The sequence below is a fragment of the Anopheles stephensi genome, chromosome 3, assembly GCF_013141755.1.
Source record: "Anopheles stephensi strain Indian chromosome 3, UCI_ANSTEP_V1.0, whole genome shotgun sequence".
Lineage (NCBI taxonomy): Eukaryota > Metazoa > Arthropoda > Insecta > Diptera > Culicidae > Anopheles > Anopheles stephensi.
Window position 1 is genome coordinate 76,904,661 of NC_050203.1, and position 16,996 is coordinate 76,921,656.

At 40.8% G+C, this 16,996-nt stretch overlaps 1 protein-coding gene across 8 annotated transcripts in view; it reads left to right on the top strand.

The window, feature by feature from the left end:
- The window catches only part of LOC118510869, a 67,991-nt gene extending 61,211 nt beyond the window's left edge, over nt 1-6,780 (top strand). For all 8 annotated transcript variants that reach the window (XM_036053217.1, XM_036053218.1, XM_036053219.1 and 5 more), the window contains exon 6: nt 18-6,780. In XM_036053217.1, coding sequence (XP_035909110.1) covers nt 18-136 — 119 coding nt within the window. In that variant the 3' untranslated portion in view covers nt 137-6,780. The remainder of the gene's footprint in view (nt 1-17) is intronic.
- The last annotated feature ends 10,216 nt before the right edge of the window (nt 6,781-16,996 follow it).

Genomic DNA, 16,996 nt, shown 5'->3' on the forward strand with positions numbered 1-16,996 from the left:
CCCAAAATCCATTACAGAGCGAACAATCGCCCTCACGACCGAAATCAACGGACCCTGGCCAGCGAAACGTCGGCGCGGATCATTATACAAAAACATGGGCCTGCTGTGCTGCGTGTCCCGGCCCAACTACCTATGAATGCGGACGACACTGCGGCCAAATGTCCGCGCGTGTGTGTGATCATGTCGGATCATGCAGGCTGCTGGCGGGCCCTTTCCTCGCACCGCAACCACAACATCCCGGAACCGGAGAACCGGCTCGCGCGCACATAAAACGACCAAAATGGCCAGCTCTGGTTCCCAATTTCGACAAAAACCCACCGACCTACGGGATCTCGTCGTATGCGAGCGCATCACTCACAGGTACCGCGTCAATTGATGGGTTCAAATCCGTGCTGCAGCTGCATCATTCTGTCGAAATCACAGCACCCCCAGTGCCGGAAACGAAGTATCGTTGACGTTTGGATGTGAAGCGCTTGCAGAGGTATGGTGGACACCCGCCGGCCATACTTCCGGAGGCACTTGCTCCTTTCGGTTAGCGATGACCACAGCCGGTATATATAGGTGTGTGTATGTGTGTTGGGAGTGGCACGAAACGAATAACCGAACGGTCAGGGATGGTGGGATTCGTGTCCTAATGCAACACACAAAGAGCGGCAGCAAAAAAACGAAATGGCCTCTTCCAGGCTGAAACTGACAAAAATAGATGCAGGATAGGCGGGTGCAATCTCGCCTACCGGCAGCATGATACACTGCGGCAATAGAAAGTGCAACGGACTGTAACGGAAGCAGTGTGAGCACCAATGCACCAATAGAAACACACACACACACACACACATACACCCAGAGAAAGGAAAACTTTACCGTAGACAAGTAGAGAACCGTGTATGGCGCGAAATAACGTGCGAGTCCCTGCGAGCGATGACGAGAAGTTTATTTTTAGCTTCAGATTTTTTGACATTTTTGCAAATCTGATCGGGTTGAAAATTTCGTTTAAGGTGATACGAAAGTGATTTAAAGAAAAGATGGGGTTTTGAAGTAAAATTTATTTGTGGTTTAATTTGAGTTCAATTTTAGTTTAAATTATATTAATTAAAATAGGTTAACTCCTAACGTTACAAGCAAACCTTGGATAGGAAGCATAAGCATTCCAAGCCATGACTCCAACCATTTCCATTGAGCGCCCTCAACATCATGATGGGGATGAGTTTCCCCTCAGATTAATAGAATTGCTGCTATGCAGCTAATAAAAACTTTCTCCTGTTAGATTTATTGGATGGTGATAACTTTCGACAAACTCCGGTATCTGGGTGTTAACGATATTTTTTTAATCTTTTCGCTAGGTGCGCAAGTAAGTAACGAACGTGTTTTGGATTTTTTTCATTATTATTTTTATATTTGTGTGTCTAGGCAAATTTGCGAAAAAAAAACACTGGGTTTTTTTTTCACAGAACAAAGAAAAAAGGCCTCTCCTTATTGAAAAAAAGTGAAAAAACTATGTATAATGTTCTTAATGAAGGTAGCCCCTCTACATGTCAAATTTCGAGGCTCTATCCCTAAACAAACAGCACAACCTTAATGCTCATCCTGCATTTTCAGATATAATGTCTCCAAGAACACTTTCTTGATATGTTTCATAATTATTAACATTAAAGCTAATAATTAAAGTTTATCTGAAATTTGACAAGGCAATATCATTAGTTTTAGAACATTCCAAAAACTTGTACCGCTTAAAACAACACCTTTGAACATATTTAAAATGGGAAAATACAGTTTTTTCACCGTGTGCTAGCTTGATTTTGAACCATTCAATTGGTTCTGATAGCAGATCAATTCCAAGCTAAAATTTCTCTACCAGCCCAACTAATTCCTAAACGTTTGTTACTTTGACGCGCACCTAATATACTATCACCCACAGCCTCCCGTTTTATAACAACTAAGCGTAACAAGCAAAACAGAATACAGTCTATAGAGCTGTTCCCAGCATGTCCAGTAATGTATGCGCGCTCGGTTCGCTTTATTTACATAATTAAATGTCAGCTAATGCACCATTGTGCCCTCCGAATGTCGGTCGATAATGGTGCTGATAAACTGATCCCCGAGCAACACACACACACACACACGTACATGTACGTGCATCTAATACACTAAACTGATTCGTAATTATGCCATTGTGTGGGCTTTCCACCATGCTGTGACGCTATTTTTGGATTTTTCATGATGAATAAGAGACGTTTTTTCACTATTCATAATGGCCACCTAAAGTGTGTGCGTAGGCTTAAGCCACTGATAATTGGTTTATAGCAGCAACAAACAGAGAAAAACCTATAATCAATTCCCCGCGAATGGAAAGTAAAAATAACTCTCGTCGAGTTTTGTTCTCGCCTAATTATGTGTACGCTATCGCACTTCCGTTGCTTGTTCCTGTTGCTCCATAATGGTGCATCAAATTGATTGAAGCTATTGATAAGTAAGCGGCTGCCAGAAAGGCCACCATACAACACAAGTACACAAATGTAAGCAAAGGAAGCAGGTAAATACATTACGTTTAACTTGCAGCCTTAACCCAACAATACCGAATACCGAATCATAATCATTAATCAAATGCCACCGGCAATGAAACCGCGTGCAGCCGAGCAAGCGTTTTGGGCCACTCCGAACCATCCAACGAACATCAGAGCTTGCTCGCCGAATGTTGTGGGTATTTGTTTAGCGCACGGGAAGGAAGAAAAGAAACCGGGGCCCAGGGGCGGACCCTCGGCACACATTAATATGCTACCGAAACCGATGTTCATTTGTTGCTCGTTTGGCTGTGTTTGGTTGCTTTTCCGTGCGCCGAAGCTTTTAATGGAAGTTTAATCAAGCGGAAAAATATTACCCTTCATTGACCACCCATCTGCCCCGTACCCACCTAGAATGATTTCATTAAGGGATTTCCGTCTCCGGCCGGCTTCCGGGGCGAGAGCAACAATCATTTCAATAACCATAACCTCCTAATGACCGGCGTAAATATTGGATTAGATTAGAATTAGCGGGCGCGTGGCGGTGGCTGGTTGCGTTCTGGTCCGATTTGATCGGCAGCTGGCAGGTAGTGCTTTTACAGTTCTAATTGTGTGATTTGGGTCCGGAAATGTGAATTTTAATGTTTTGGGTAAAGGTGCGTTTTTGTTTCACATCAAATCCACTAATTAATGTACTAGATGTCTTTCCCTGGCTTTGCTGGTAGCGTTATGGAGTTTGGCATGGAATTATAATTGAATTTGTTCCCTTATTCTAAGCCATTTGACATATTTTTCAATTTTATTTTCAACGGGGAAAAACGTATGAAAGAAACGGACTAAAAGCATAAAAAACCATCTAATATTAGTCGTTGCATTCACCAAAATTCACTCTTGTAAATTAATGACCGTTAAAGGTCTAGTATTACAAGCAAGCAAACAAAACATGTTTCTAGTAGTAAAACAGAATAAGAAAAAACGATCAAAAACTAAGGATGTAAAATCGAAAAAAAAAGAAGAACAGTACACAGTGTATGTACAAAAGCAATATATTTCGTATATTTTTAACGTTTTTTATTTTTATATTCCTCATCACCGGGAGTTTTCTATGGCGACATTTGAATCCACAGCCATATGCGAAAATAAATGCAAAGCATTATTAAGAAAATGTACATTTAAATAGTGTCGCTGTAAGATATTATTTTGTTTTTATTAAATGTAAGGACCATTAATAGCCGGAATGGGTCAGAGAACACCATGGAAGGGATTTCGGGATGGGCTTGTAATGTTCGAACCATTTCGCGACTTTGATGAAATTAAATTGGACAATTTAAAAATTAAAAAGGGACATTTCCGACCTGTGACTGTTGAAACCATAATCTGGAAATTTTGCACAAATGTTTTTTTTTTTCACCTGTAGATTATAGGATATCGATCCGTATTCTTCTTTCTTCTTTCTTTGCACTACAACCTCGAGAGCTCTGGGCCTACCATTCCTGGCTTTCTGTGACTTAGTAAAGCAGTCAACCCTGCGTAAGGGGATGCGGTCTGGATGGGAATTGAACCTCAGTCCTGCCCTGTGAAGACCGGCGCCGTTATTGCCTCGGTCACCGGACCGCCCCAATTTTATCCAAGTCATATTTTATGCTGAAAAGGTTCTTCTTCGGTAAAAAACAAGTGGCAGGTCTTGTCCTGCCTTTTTTTTCTTGCCATGAATTTAGTTTGCCGGAACTGGATAGTTAGCGCAGCGTACGGTGAGGCGGACTGGGTGAGATTTGATTCCCGGACCTGCCCTGTATGAAGATCGACGCCGTTGTTGCCTATGCCACCCGATCACCATAATGTTTCATAACTCATATCTCCTAAGTGCATCGAAGCGCTGTATCCACTTCATCTTGAGTAGTACCGTGAAATTGATACAGATTCCAGTTGGTCATGTCTATTGTCAACTTCGTCTTGAGCAATGTCCAAAAATAGTTCGAACAATATTATCTCATCTCGAAAGCCTCGTAAAAATCGAACACGATATTGTGAAAAATTCATTCGTATGCTATTGAAATGAAGTTAAACCAACTAACCGAATCAAACACGTTGATTCGTTGTGGCTTAGGGTTAAAAAGGTTAAATCTTAGAACAAGTCTTAATACGATTTTTAAATGCACTGAAAAAACACACATACACACAGCTGTAGAGCAAATTTCGAACTAATTCACCAGAAGCAAAGGAAGGAAACCACAATAGTTCACGCGCAGTTTATGCTCGAACGATACACAGAAAACGTCGAATCACTAAAGCATAAGATAAATGAATTACTAACAGAATTACCCTAACAACATTATTTTATTTTCCTTTTATAAAATATAACAAACACTAGTGCATCTTCTTAATTCGTAGATCATCTGTAAGTTGAGATAGTACAGATAGCAGGCATCAAAAGTATTTTACTTCCCTTCACCTCTTTCCAAACTTGTGTTCTCCCTTCCGAGTAACGATGAGAAGGCTACCGGTGTGGGCCACGTTTAAGTTAATAAAGTTTAGTGATAACTGTGATATAGATGTCCTGTTTGTCAATTTAAATAAAAAGATGGAAAATGAAAATATATTATGCGAAAACTCCTCGATGAAGCAAGTGTGGTCCAGGAGGGGGGATAATGAGAGTGTTGATGCAGCATAAAAATTACGTAGCACTGGGTTTGTTTTTGTTTTGCATACATTCAGGAGCACTCCACTGTCAAAGTGTCGTAATAATCATAAAGTAGCTGTATGGCGTAGTGATGTAACGTACCCTGTAGAAAATGGTTGATACCCTGTCTGATACGAAGTATTACGCAAAAAAAACACAGACACACACACACAAGAGTAAATAGTAAAACTCACCCGAAAAAATCGAAAATACATTTTATGTAGTCAGTTTAAGGGATTGACAGAGCATAGAACTGTTTAAATTACTTTCTGAACTAGGACAAATTTGAAATATTATATGAAAGCTAGCAAACTATTTGTTATCCATGTTTTTGATGTAAATTTTATCATTAAGTGAACATTTCACGATGCTATTAATAAGTTTTGTGTTTAAAAGAGGTTGATATAAAACAAAAACCACATCACCTCTTATGTGGTTAGCATTATTCAATTTCGTTAATTGTTTTAAACGATGTTTGCGTTTGTGACACAATCAAGGTAAAAGGATGAACGACCATACCGCACTGTTCGTGCACATAACATCAAAAGCCTGTAACACCAATCAAAGTAGAAGCATTCGAAAAAAGAATGTATACTGAACAAAAAAAAGCGTTAGTAGTTATACATACACTTATATAAAAAATGCATATTTTCACTTCATCACAATTAACCAAAGTTCAGCATGCATACACTCCCAAAGGAATCACAAACACACCGTCAACACGAAACCACAGAGTACACCAAGTATAGCCAGTATGTAGCAGGAGGAAAACATTGAGCAAAAATAAGCATTCCAAATACAACTTCACACACACTAACTTACTAGTATTGCTTCATCACACATGTAGACACATGTAAAGAGACAAGAAGAGTGTGTGTGTGTCACATATTGTGCACCGAACATAGCAACCGTGTTCTGAGGAAAATTATGTTCCAGCGTGTAACAAACGACACTCACTCACACACATTACAGACACATTACATGGCCGAAAAGGGGGAGGGAAAGAAGTGTACCCCAATCGCAGCCAAACCCAAAACAAGATGTATAATGTCTTATTTCGTGGACCAATATTTCGTACGCACGTGAACAGCGCGACACAAGCACGCAACTAAACACACACATACACTCGTGGATTAAGTTATATTTCATTGACACGAAGCTGTTGTTCGTTTGCTTAATGTATTCTTATCTGAAATTTCTACTTAAAAAAATATTTTCATCGAAAAGAAATTCCCTTTTCCTAAGACTGATTACTGATATATTACAATGTTGTAATCCGTTTACCCTATCGAGCGACTTGCAATGTTTGTGTTTTTTTTTTCCTACAAGTTACATTATAAATTTAAGCCACAACACAAAAAGGTAAACATGATAAAGAGGAACAGAAATCAAGAGTAAGAAATCAAAAACGCATAAATCACCCTTTCTTTAACCGATACTATAACGCTAAACACAACAGAAACCGAACGGCATCCATATGTACCGCTGTACAAGCAAAGCGCAAACTGTATAATCAAATCAATTACGAGCAAAGACAACACACAAAACAAACAACAAAAAGAAACGAAACGAGACCCAATAAAATGAAAAGTACATTTAAAACGAGCAATCGTCGAGTGTTTTGTTGTTCGAGCGGGCGGCAAAACAATTGAGAAAGTAGTTTTATCTACGCTACGCTAATCCTTTTCGCTTCCCGGAACTGTGCTTCCAACAGTGTGTTTTGCTGCTTCGAGTGCTTTCAATTATGCTGCCCTGGGAAACGGGTGCACATCTAATTAGGGATAATGGGTGAACTGCGCGGCACTACTACTGCTAGCTGATTTAACTAGTCATTTGAAGGCTTCGAAGGTGGATCGGTGTAGCCGTGCCAGCGGAGGATTTAGCCTGTCTCCAGCCTGTTAATGTTGTAATTAAACGTTGGTTCCAGCTGATCGTGTTTCATTGGTGAGTAAATTGAATGATTGCAATTTAATTTAAATGCTCCAGATTAAATATGCTATCTACTTTGCTTCCTTTTGCTTTAAAAGAAAAAAAAATACTTTAAGCGCCTAAAATTATGCAATTCGATTTACTGCCATTCTTATTGTGATTTTTCTGATTTTTTTTCTTGTTGTTCAAATGTTTGTGATTATATTTTTTGCTTCAGGTTACATATTTTATCAATTTCAATCTCATTTTACGATAATGACTATTTCCAACGCCTAAAAATATGCAAACAGCTTTACAGATGTTCAGTTTCAGTTCTGCATGATTCGTGTCTCATGCGATTTAATTGTATTAAAAGACTATTTTAAATAATTAAATCTTTCATAACTTCATACATAATTACCTGCAGCAAACCTACAGCCCTTCTGTCATTAGTCATTTGGCAATCAAATTTAATTTTCCCTTACAATTTCATGAATAAAAGCCGCTCCGCGATTGGATACACAACGCGACCATACTCCATAATTAAGCTGACACGAAATAAAACACTTCGTTCCTTTTTGCCAACAGCCAAAAATATGACTTCAAAGTAAAGCCATTCAATTCACTTCCCCGCGCCACACCATTCTTCTCCGACTGTTTCCCCTCACCTCGGCATGCTTATCGCGTTAGCTATCGCGCCCATTTCATCGTTTCACCTTCATTAAACTTTGCACTTCTGGCGAACATCTTCATTCGAATATTATGCTCATAAAACTTTTGCACCGAGCGACCGCAATCCACCCGATGTGACCTTGCCTTTTGGGGCCACTTTGGCCAACACCGACCATCGGCAACACAGAGATGCCGACAGGTTGCCAAGTGGGCAGCCCTCGGGCTTCGGGTGTTGTGTCTGAAAGCATCGGAGGATCGCGGTTCCCTTTGGTATGATGTGTTGTTTTTTGGCAAAAATTTAATTTAACATCATAATTAAATTTTCCATCCATTGACTTCATTTCAGTTTCGTTTGGGTTTGTGTGAGTGTTTTTTTTTACCTACCTTTTTCAATGGGTGTTTGTTTTGAGAGGTGCTCGTCCAAGAAAGATCATCGGGTGAGTAAAGTTCGACAACTGTTTGCACAAACTAGAACACAGGGTAGAACACTAAGGTATAGAGTTTATTGTCCATATCCACTACCTTGTCGGTACGGGAAAGTTCAAGGGCAAACTTTTTCCCTCCACAAAGTACCACTACATTACAACTAAATGACCACAAAAATGCTTAATGTGTGAGACAAGAACCACCGGGCCAGCCACAGATACCAAAGCCGCATCCAAGCCACGGCGGCAAGTCCAAGGCCACGCAGAAATTCCCTCGCCGCACATGGAGAGCGATTAAGATTTAGCAGTAAAAAATAATTGCTCTCCCGTGGGTTGGTGGTACACACGTTGTCTTTGCCATAGACTGGGCGATCTCGACGAAGCCCTTCGCCTCCGGAAACCTTGAAGCACTTCAAGTACTTGTTGCCTGCTCCGTCTACTGCTGGGAGTCTAGCCACCGATCCATGGCTTTTAATATTACCATCACGGTCATTTATCATAGCGCTCCTCCCGGAGGTGGCTCTTCCTTGGCTAGGAGCAGTGCAGATAGCAGATGAAAAACAATTTAAAGCATAAGTAAGCTTTCCACCTCAACTTGTGGACGTCCTGGGGATTTTGAAGGCAGCTGTAGGTAGGAAATAAATTGGTAAGATTATAAATGGCGATCCTTTATTTATGGTACTTCAGCAGAAAGCGGGAAAAGGAATTATTTTGCACTGTTTTGTTTACATTTTGGTGGTCCATTTTGTAGGTAATGCTCTGAACATTTCATGACTAATGTTGGGGAAATTATTTGAAGTAGCTGGTTTGAAGTAGTAACCATTTCTAGATGGTAATAGAAGACTTCGATTTCTGTGAGCGCACACAATCATAACTATCACCTGATTCACAACGTAAGTCTAATATTAGATTTGAATTTTCAAATTCAATTTTTCAACTATTTTAGGATCACATGGATGACTTAAGCCAATTTATTCGTTCAAATGACAAAGGCTTTGGAAGTCCGTTTAAAATAATCAAGCTTTTTTGGAGTGTTAACTGAAATGATTTTCTAGATTTTCCTAATTATTTCAAACAAAAAGTCGCTAAGACACAAAGATAGGGTAAGGTCTCTTTATCGTGTATAGCTATAAAGAAAATTTTAATGCAAAAAAACTGAATTAAAAATAAAAAGATTTTAAGTTTCATCTATAACTACACGCTCGACATTTTAATCTCTCCAGAAGCTTGTTACTGAATGTTAAACCTCTCTGACGTTCTGTACAAAGACCGAGGTCCGAAAATGATCCCGCAAATCCCTTTGCCACAGAATCATACAGGATGGGATTGCATATGTCACGTAAATTGCATAGCTTTAGGCGTATCGCCTTTAGCCGAGAGCTTTTGATTCGCTACACTCAATTAAATCCATAGGCCAAATGCATTTTATTACTGCCATGACTTTGAAAATGATTTCTATGAAATCCTTACTGTATTCAATTTAGTTTTATTCCAAGAACATTTTCTTTGATTTCCCTTCAAACCATCAGCCGTCACTCAAGTTGTACCAAACGACAGTCGGTAGCTACACAAAGAGCACCTTCGGCTTTGAATATTTCTTCCCAGAAATCTCACTCGTCCACGTATCGTTTATTGCAAGATAAATGTCTTACATGTGGTTCGAATTGAAACAGCCTCAAGAAATGTTGTTTTCCACGAAAAAACTCTCTGTCCCACGAACCCACTAACCCCAAACTCGGGACAGAATTGAATGGAAATCTATTATCGCTTTACGATGATGCGTGTAGCTGGCCGGCTCGACCGGAAAAGCTACCGGTACATTCTTACTGTCTGCGCTCGACCGAGACACCCATCACGACAACCGATTCAATTTAACGACTGCACCAAAAAACCCGACAACCCTCTTTACAGCAGTGCCCCCCCGAAACATCGTTGCGACAGTTGTCATCGTTTTATCGGTGGTGGTGCTTGTTGTCGTTGAGCCATCGCCATTTTCCTGCGTACAAATGCGTTCCGGTATCCGTTCCCTTTCTCCCCTAGCTGGTTCACCTGGACTCGAGCAGGGTCAAAAAGCGAGCATAAAACGTGCACCAGTCCCACCAGTCACGCTGATCAGTCGCACCGTCGAGCGAACACAAGACGCAAATACGCTGAAGGATATCTCCTTAGGATGTACGTCTTCATCGCTGCAGGATGTGCGTTGCTTTATCTCGCACCGACGCTCCCGCATCACACGAAGTCGTCCACCGGGGCCAGCCAGTACTGCCGGGGTTCGTTAAGAATTCTCAAGGAATGCCCCAAGGCATGCCAATAAAAACCCATCACCTTCTTTGATCACGTTTTATTGCGTCGAAAAGTGGCCGCCTGCAACTCCCTCCTCCTTCGCGAAACCCACCAGCCTGACGGTGTCCTCGGTTAGTTATTCCTTCTTCGTTAAGCAGTTTTCAGTTTTAACTGAATCACCCTTCTCGGATGGAAAGAAGCAAAACTTTATACCTTCGATATAACCAATAGCAGCTCGCGCGTGTGTGTGTGTGTGATCAAGTGATGGAGAAATCGATTTCACCAAAGTGCTAACCGTGCTCACTGGATGCGATTGTGTGCTTTCCGTTCTGCGACTAGGTGTCCCCAGTCCCCAATGTCCGGTGGGAAAAAGTTTGTTGTCCCAACACCAAAAGAACTGTCCAACAGCAACAAACCATCGTTATCGCTTCCATCGATATACTAAGCGCTTTCGGCAGCACCCAGAAGGTGAAAGAATGGAAAATTTGGTCGATTATTTATAATGAAAATGTTTACTGCACACTTTAATGCCACTGTGGGGTAATTTTTTAACCCTATAAAATTAATTTGATAATTGAAGTTTTCGTACATTATCGTAAAAGGAATGGAATTGTTGAGCGTTTCTTTCCCCGCGATTGGACGATTGGAATTGGTTTGATACGTTTGATCGCCCTTGTTTGTGAGCTGATTGTTCTTTTGTGTTGTGCTAGTGAAAAAAGTTTTAGTACAGCAAGCTATTCCATAGTATATGTGGACTGTTGTAGGGTTCGGATGCAAGTGTTTCACATTGTAAGGTTCTACAGCATGGGTGTTAGCAGATGAACTTATTTGGAAGAGAAAGAAAAAAAAGAAGAAAGACATGTAATTTGTAGTAAATTTAAGTATTTTTTCTAAAGCTTTTTAAATATAAATTTTAAATACAAATCAATTATAAAAAATATTAAGTTACATAAAAAATATTGATTTAAAAAATCAATTATTTAATACCTTGTTTTCTAATATTTTTTAACAAACCGAGGTAAAAAGGACAGTTACAAGATCGCCTGTTCGCGTGCCTAAGACAGTTGTTCTATAAAGCGCTAGAACACTTCAATCTGAGATAGGCTCCACAACGCCTACTATGTCGACTTCAACGGCCTCAAACAAACGTTACGATCTGAACCGTCCGGTATCATTCTTAGGATATGACCAGCCCACTACGAAGTCTGGCAACTGTAATGATACAGCTCCTGATAATACTTCCATATATTAGTGAGCAAAATATCCTTCTGAGCATCTTCCATTCGATCACGACTAGCAGGAGTTCATCATTTTTGTACATGAAGCCGAATATCAACTGTCAAATTATTAAATATTTATTCAAAATTACGACAATGACTTTTCAAATAAAAATGAACATAATAAATTGCATCAAGCTCACAGTCAAATATCATTCCACCATTTCAACTGCATTAAAGCACACACATATTTACCCCAATTAATCTCGTTTTGATACCGCAAGGTGTCACCATAATCTCATTTACGTCTTCATCAACGAGCGAACAGCGTGAAACTTACCCCGTATGTTGTTGCGTTTATGGGTTTTAGTTGCTTCGCCCGACCCATCATTTCTCACCAAGCCGTCTACATGTACACACACACACATAGCTCTTCCAAATGTTCTGCCAATTTCAAGTACGTGACTCAACCTATCCTCATCCCACCCGTAGTGTTTCGACCACATTAAACAAAACAACCCAGTCTTCAGGGAAGGCGCACATCTCGAGCTATAGAAACCTTTCACGGAAAGGCCTCAATTTGCTGATTCGCTTTTAGAATCTCCCATCCCTTGACCTGTTATCTTTAAATCCTTTCGCATTACTCAATACACCAGGCGAGTTTTAACTATGGTGGGTGTGTTACTTGGCAGGTTCCTTCCTTGCCAGAGTCTGTCAACCAACTCAACACTTTAAGCCTTCTCGTCCACCTGCCCGGTAGAACCAATAAGGCAACACCTTCCAGCGGAAGCACATAGCCTGCCTAACCGTACCACCGAAATGGGCCAAAAATTACTACCAATAGTGAGGCCACACTTGATGCCCTTCCCACCGGCGACTTTACAGCCTTTCCCTGCATCTCCGTCCAACCGTCAGGCTTGCTACCGACCCTGGATTACTTTGCGTCTTACGAAGCGCTTACGATGGTGACCGTGCGGTTACACTGTGACACAGACTTCTCGGCTGGTACTCGTGAGTGTGGTGGCGCTTGGAGAGCATCATTAAATATAAACCAAAAGACGGAAGAATAATTACGATATGATTACAATTTACATAAATTATGAGCGAACGATTTGCGAGTGCGGCTGGTTGGTTCGCGTTACACTGGCAGCATCGCCGCTTTTTTTTTCTCTTCGGTACACTGTTGGCGAGGTGCAGTATTTTCAGCAGGCGTGTGGTACAGCGAGGTTCTATCGGTGCTTGAAGAAGTGAACTAGTGAAGTTCGTTTTCTTGGCCGTGGTGGTCGTGATGCTGGTGGTTGTAGCAGTAAGACTTACGGTTATGGCAACCGTTGTGCGGTTTGGTTTCGCTACTTGAGTGCTCCTTTTTCCTTCGAATTTTCTAAACGCGCCTCGGTAGGATAATGAGGAGATGGGAAATAGATTATTAAACGATATGGTATAGGGGGGATAAAACTTTCTCACAGTCAAAGCGATACTTTTGAACATAACTCCATTAAAATGATTAAAATAGAGCTTCTCTTCAAATTGCCTAACTTTAGGCGTTTTCAGAAATTCGTATTTCAGCACCGTTTGAAAATCAGCCCCAAAGTATGCAATTTGCATGACAGTGAATTGAAATCTTTGAATGTACTAGGCTTATGACACGTGTTTTCACAGCTTCCAGTTCACAGACTCTCGCTCCGGTTAACGAGGAACGTTTACCTGGAAATGGGAACGAACGTATCCTGTTTTCATTTCACTTTATTAGCACAGACCATCCTGTTTTTTCCCCATCCTGGATAAGGTTTTTCCTCGAAGTAATTTATACTGCATAAATGTACAAACCACTGGGCGCCTCCATTTGAATGCCACAGGTTTCACCTTAACCGTTATTATCATCAAAGCTAATACGTTTCTCGCGAGTAAACATACCGGAACTGCTCTATCGTTCTTTATTTGTGTAGTAAACACGCACCACCAAGCGAAGCATCCCAGCCAGGAAATATTTACACGCAAAAGAGATACCTGTTGCCATTTTTTAAGGAATGTCTTTCTGTAATTTTTGCATGTACCAGCACTTCCTATTTAACACCGCCTTCCACGTGCCACATATTAAAAAGCACACACCGAACGATGTTTTCCATCGCACTGTACACTTGAACCAGTGCTTCAAAAAGTCAAAATGTTAATGTAACTGTGTCCTCCGAACGCCATGTGCTGGAACATGCGGAAATCAAAAACTTTTCCACCATCTCCACGTATTCCACCGGGAAGCAGCAAATGGAATCCATACCCATGTGTGTGTGTGTACCTGTGTGAGATGGGTACCTTTTCTCGTCCTTTTGCCATGCCATGTCGAACGGTTCAAAAGTCACGGAAAAGCACGGAGTTGTCAAACATCATCGTCGTCGAAACGAACAAAGTTTTATCCCGAAAAAAAAGGGAGATGACAATGCCGGTCGGTATGATCACGGAAAACGTGGGAACACCCCGAATTGAGCCATTCAGGTGTATGTGTATCATTCCAATGTAACGAATTTGGGGCTATCATCGGTCGGTTTGTTACCGGAGCAAAAACCGACGGATGTAGGCAAATAGGAGCGAATGTAAAAGTTTTGTTGACGATTCACCGAAGAGAGGTGTCGTCCCTCGCTTCTGCCCGGATTTACCTGGAAATGTCTTCCTGCGAAGTTCATCGTTCACCTGGTTTCAACACAATCAACAATGCAACAACCCGGTCCGTGACAGGAAACGAACCAGGTACGAGGGACAGCGAATGTTTGCTTTCTATCACACCTTTAGCTCTTCGGCTGTTTGTTTTGAGGGTTTTTTTTTTGGTACTCTCTCTTGCGGTTGAATTTGTTGTTGATGATGATGGAGCAGGATTTTGGATGTGGCCGTGAAAACAACACACATACACATACGAGAATGGTTCCTTCCGAGCGCGCCCGATGATTAAGGACGTTGTTCGCTTGCTATCTAGATAAACATCTGTATGGAGAGAAGCCTCGTTTCGTTCCGTACACCCTGACATAGGCTCCAGCGCTTCAGGTGGTGGTCCAATGTGGGCCAGTTGCACCGGAGCAGATTCTTTCTATTTTTATCTCCGGTACGGTGTGTTTGCGCGGTTTCTTTTTTTTCCCTGTGCAACGGTCTCTTCTGCTTTATTAAGTTCATTTCCGAATGCTCGTTATTTTTCTGCTTATTTTTCGGTTTTATTCTTTCCTTTTTTTTGTTTCGGTTTTCACGAAGGAAAGCCATTCGCTCGTTCGGAATCATCATCAGCAGCGTCACCGTTTAATGGGTTTTAAGGGCACATTTTGTTTCCCATTCAATGATGCTTTATTTCGCACCTTGGCGATTGTCGATTCTGCTGCTCCCGACCAGCAACAGCTGACAGGCTTGCTGAGAGTAGTTACTCTCTTTAGTACACTCGCTCTCTCTTTCTCTCTCTCGAGTTTAATTCATCATGTGAGGAAAATGCTCTCGTACACAGTCAACTGTTGGCAGCGATTTCATTCTTCTCACACTAACGGGGAAAATCGATGAAAATGGTTCTAACGAAAGCTCTCGTTCGGATGGGAATAGTGGCACTCATTTGCACTCACTAGAAAAATGCTTAGACAGCAACGGGGAAAAGATAATAAGCTATTTTTTTGTCATTCATGTAGCATACTTTTAGGCGCTGTGAAGTAAAATTATGGAAACAATTTTTACGGTAAGTACTGAAGTTTGTTAAGCTTTCCTACAGGATTTTCAAGGTTTCCCAAATACTTTTGATGTCTTTTCCAATGATTTTTGGCAGTTTTAAATTATTTTTGAAATTATTTTTTTAAATCAACTTTTTTTCTTCTGAGAATAGGAAATTTTTTGGAAATTGCTAACTTTAGGGCAAATTTCCTGACATAATGTAAATAACTGTTCAAAAATATTTATAATTTCAGCTTGAGTTCCATCTAATACTTTTTATAAAATATATTTCAATATCTAGTGTAGGATGAGATTTTGCATTGCAGATTGCATACTTTAAGGAAAATATAATGTTTATGCTCAAAAGTAATAGTAACGATTGTTTTACCCTTTCTTGATGGTGAAACTACTGCCAGTCATTATTTCATAAAATTCATCATTTTGAAGACATAAAAATGGTTAATTTGATGAAAAGTTAATTTCTCCGTATTATATATTCAAAAAACAAACTGTACCGAATTCCTTTACGCTTACTAAACAAATCCTCCAGCCTTTCACACCCCTCACTGTTGCTCGCCCATTGCGTTTACAATAAAATTGTACACCAATAATTCACCGCCATAGTTCCGCAGCGACAGCAGCAAAAAAAAGCCACCCATAAACCGAACGTTGACTTGAAATTGCTGCTAGACTTTGGCGCTGCTAAGAACAACAGGAGCGGACAGAAAAAAAGCAACCCCATACATTCCCCTAGGGAAATGTGAAAAAGGAGATGAAAACCCGCCCAAGCAAACATCCCCTTACCGTCCCTTCCCTCCTACCTTAAACAATGAAACCCTCCCTCAGACTGATGGATCGCATGTTGGGCTAGTAAAACGCCCGACGCTCTTGCACCCTGCTTAATTTATGCACATTTCCACAGAACGCAAACGTGATTATAATTGAGCGTGCTGCACGCTCCCGAACTTCGATCGTGCGTGATGGAAGTTTCGCGTTAGCGAACTGAGTGTGTGTTTTTTTTTTTTTTTGGTTTCGCGTATTTGAATTTACAATGATTTTCAGATTCTGGTATTAAATAAACTTTTGCACGATTCGCTGACTGATTGCATAAAGTTAGGCGTACGGTAGAGATTGAAGCAGGACCGCCATTTGCGATACCATCTACCAGACGGTCGGTCAAACGCTGTTGGTCTGTGTAGGTGAGTTATGAGCCGTATTAAAATGGTTGTGTAGCAAAATTTGATTTTATCTCACCATTCCTTACACGATCGACAACCAGCAAAGGACTTGCGTGCCCAGGACACGTTTCTAAAATCGATAACCGACGCGAGTGTTACGCTTTTCGCCGAAATTTCAGATTAAAGTTCGAAACTTTCCCATTCGGAAAAGCAAAAGTTGTCAACGCAATCCATTTTCCAAATTCCTCATTTGTTTACACTCGATAAGCTACGTGGTGATGGTTGTTTAACGCGCTCTTTTTTTCTACTCTATCCACCTCAAAATCGATACGAACGATGGTGCAAAATTAATTAAAACTTATGATAACGTTTTTCACCCTTACGCCCTGTCGTTGGGCTTTTCCGGCAGATAATGTTCCCCCATGTACACAACTACCACATTGAAACGCATTAGCGATCGGTA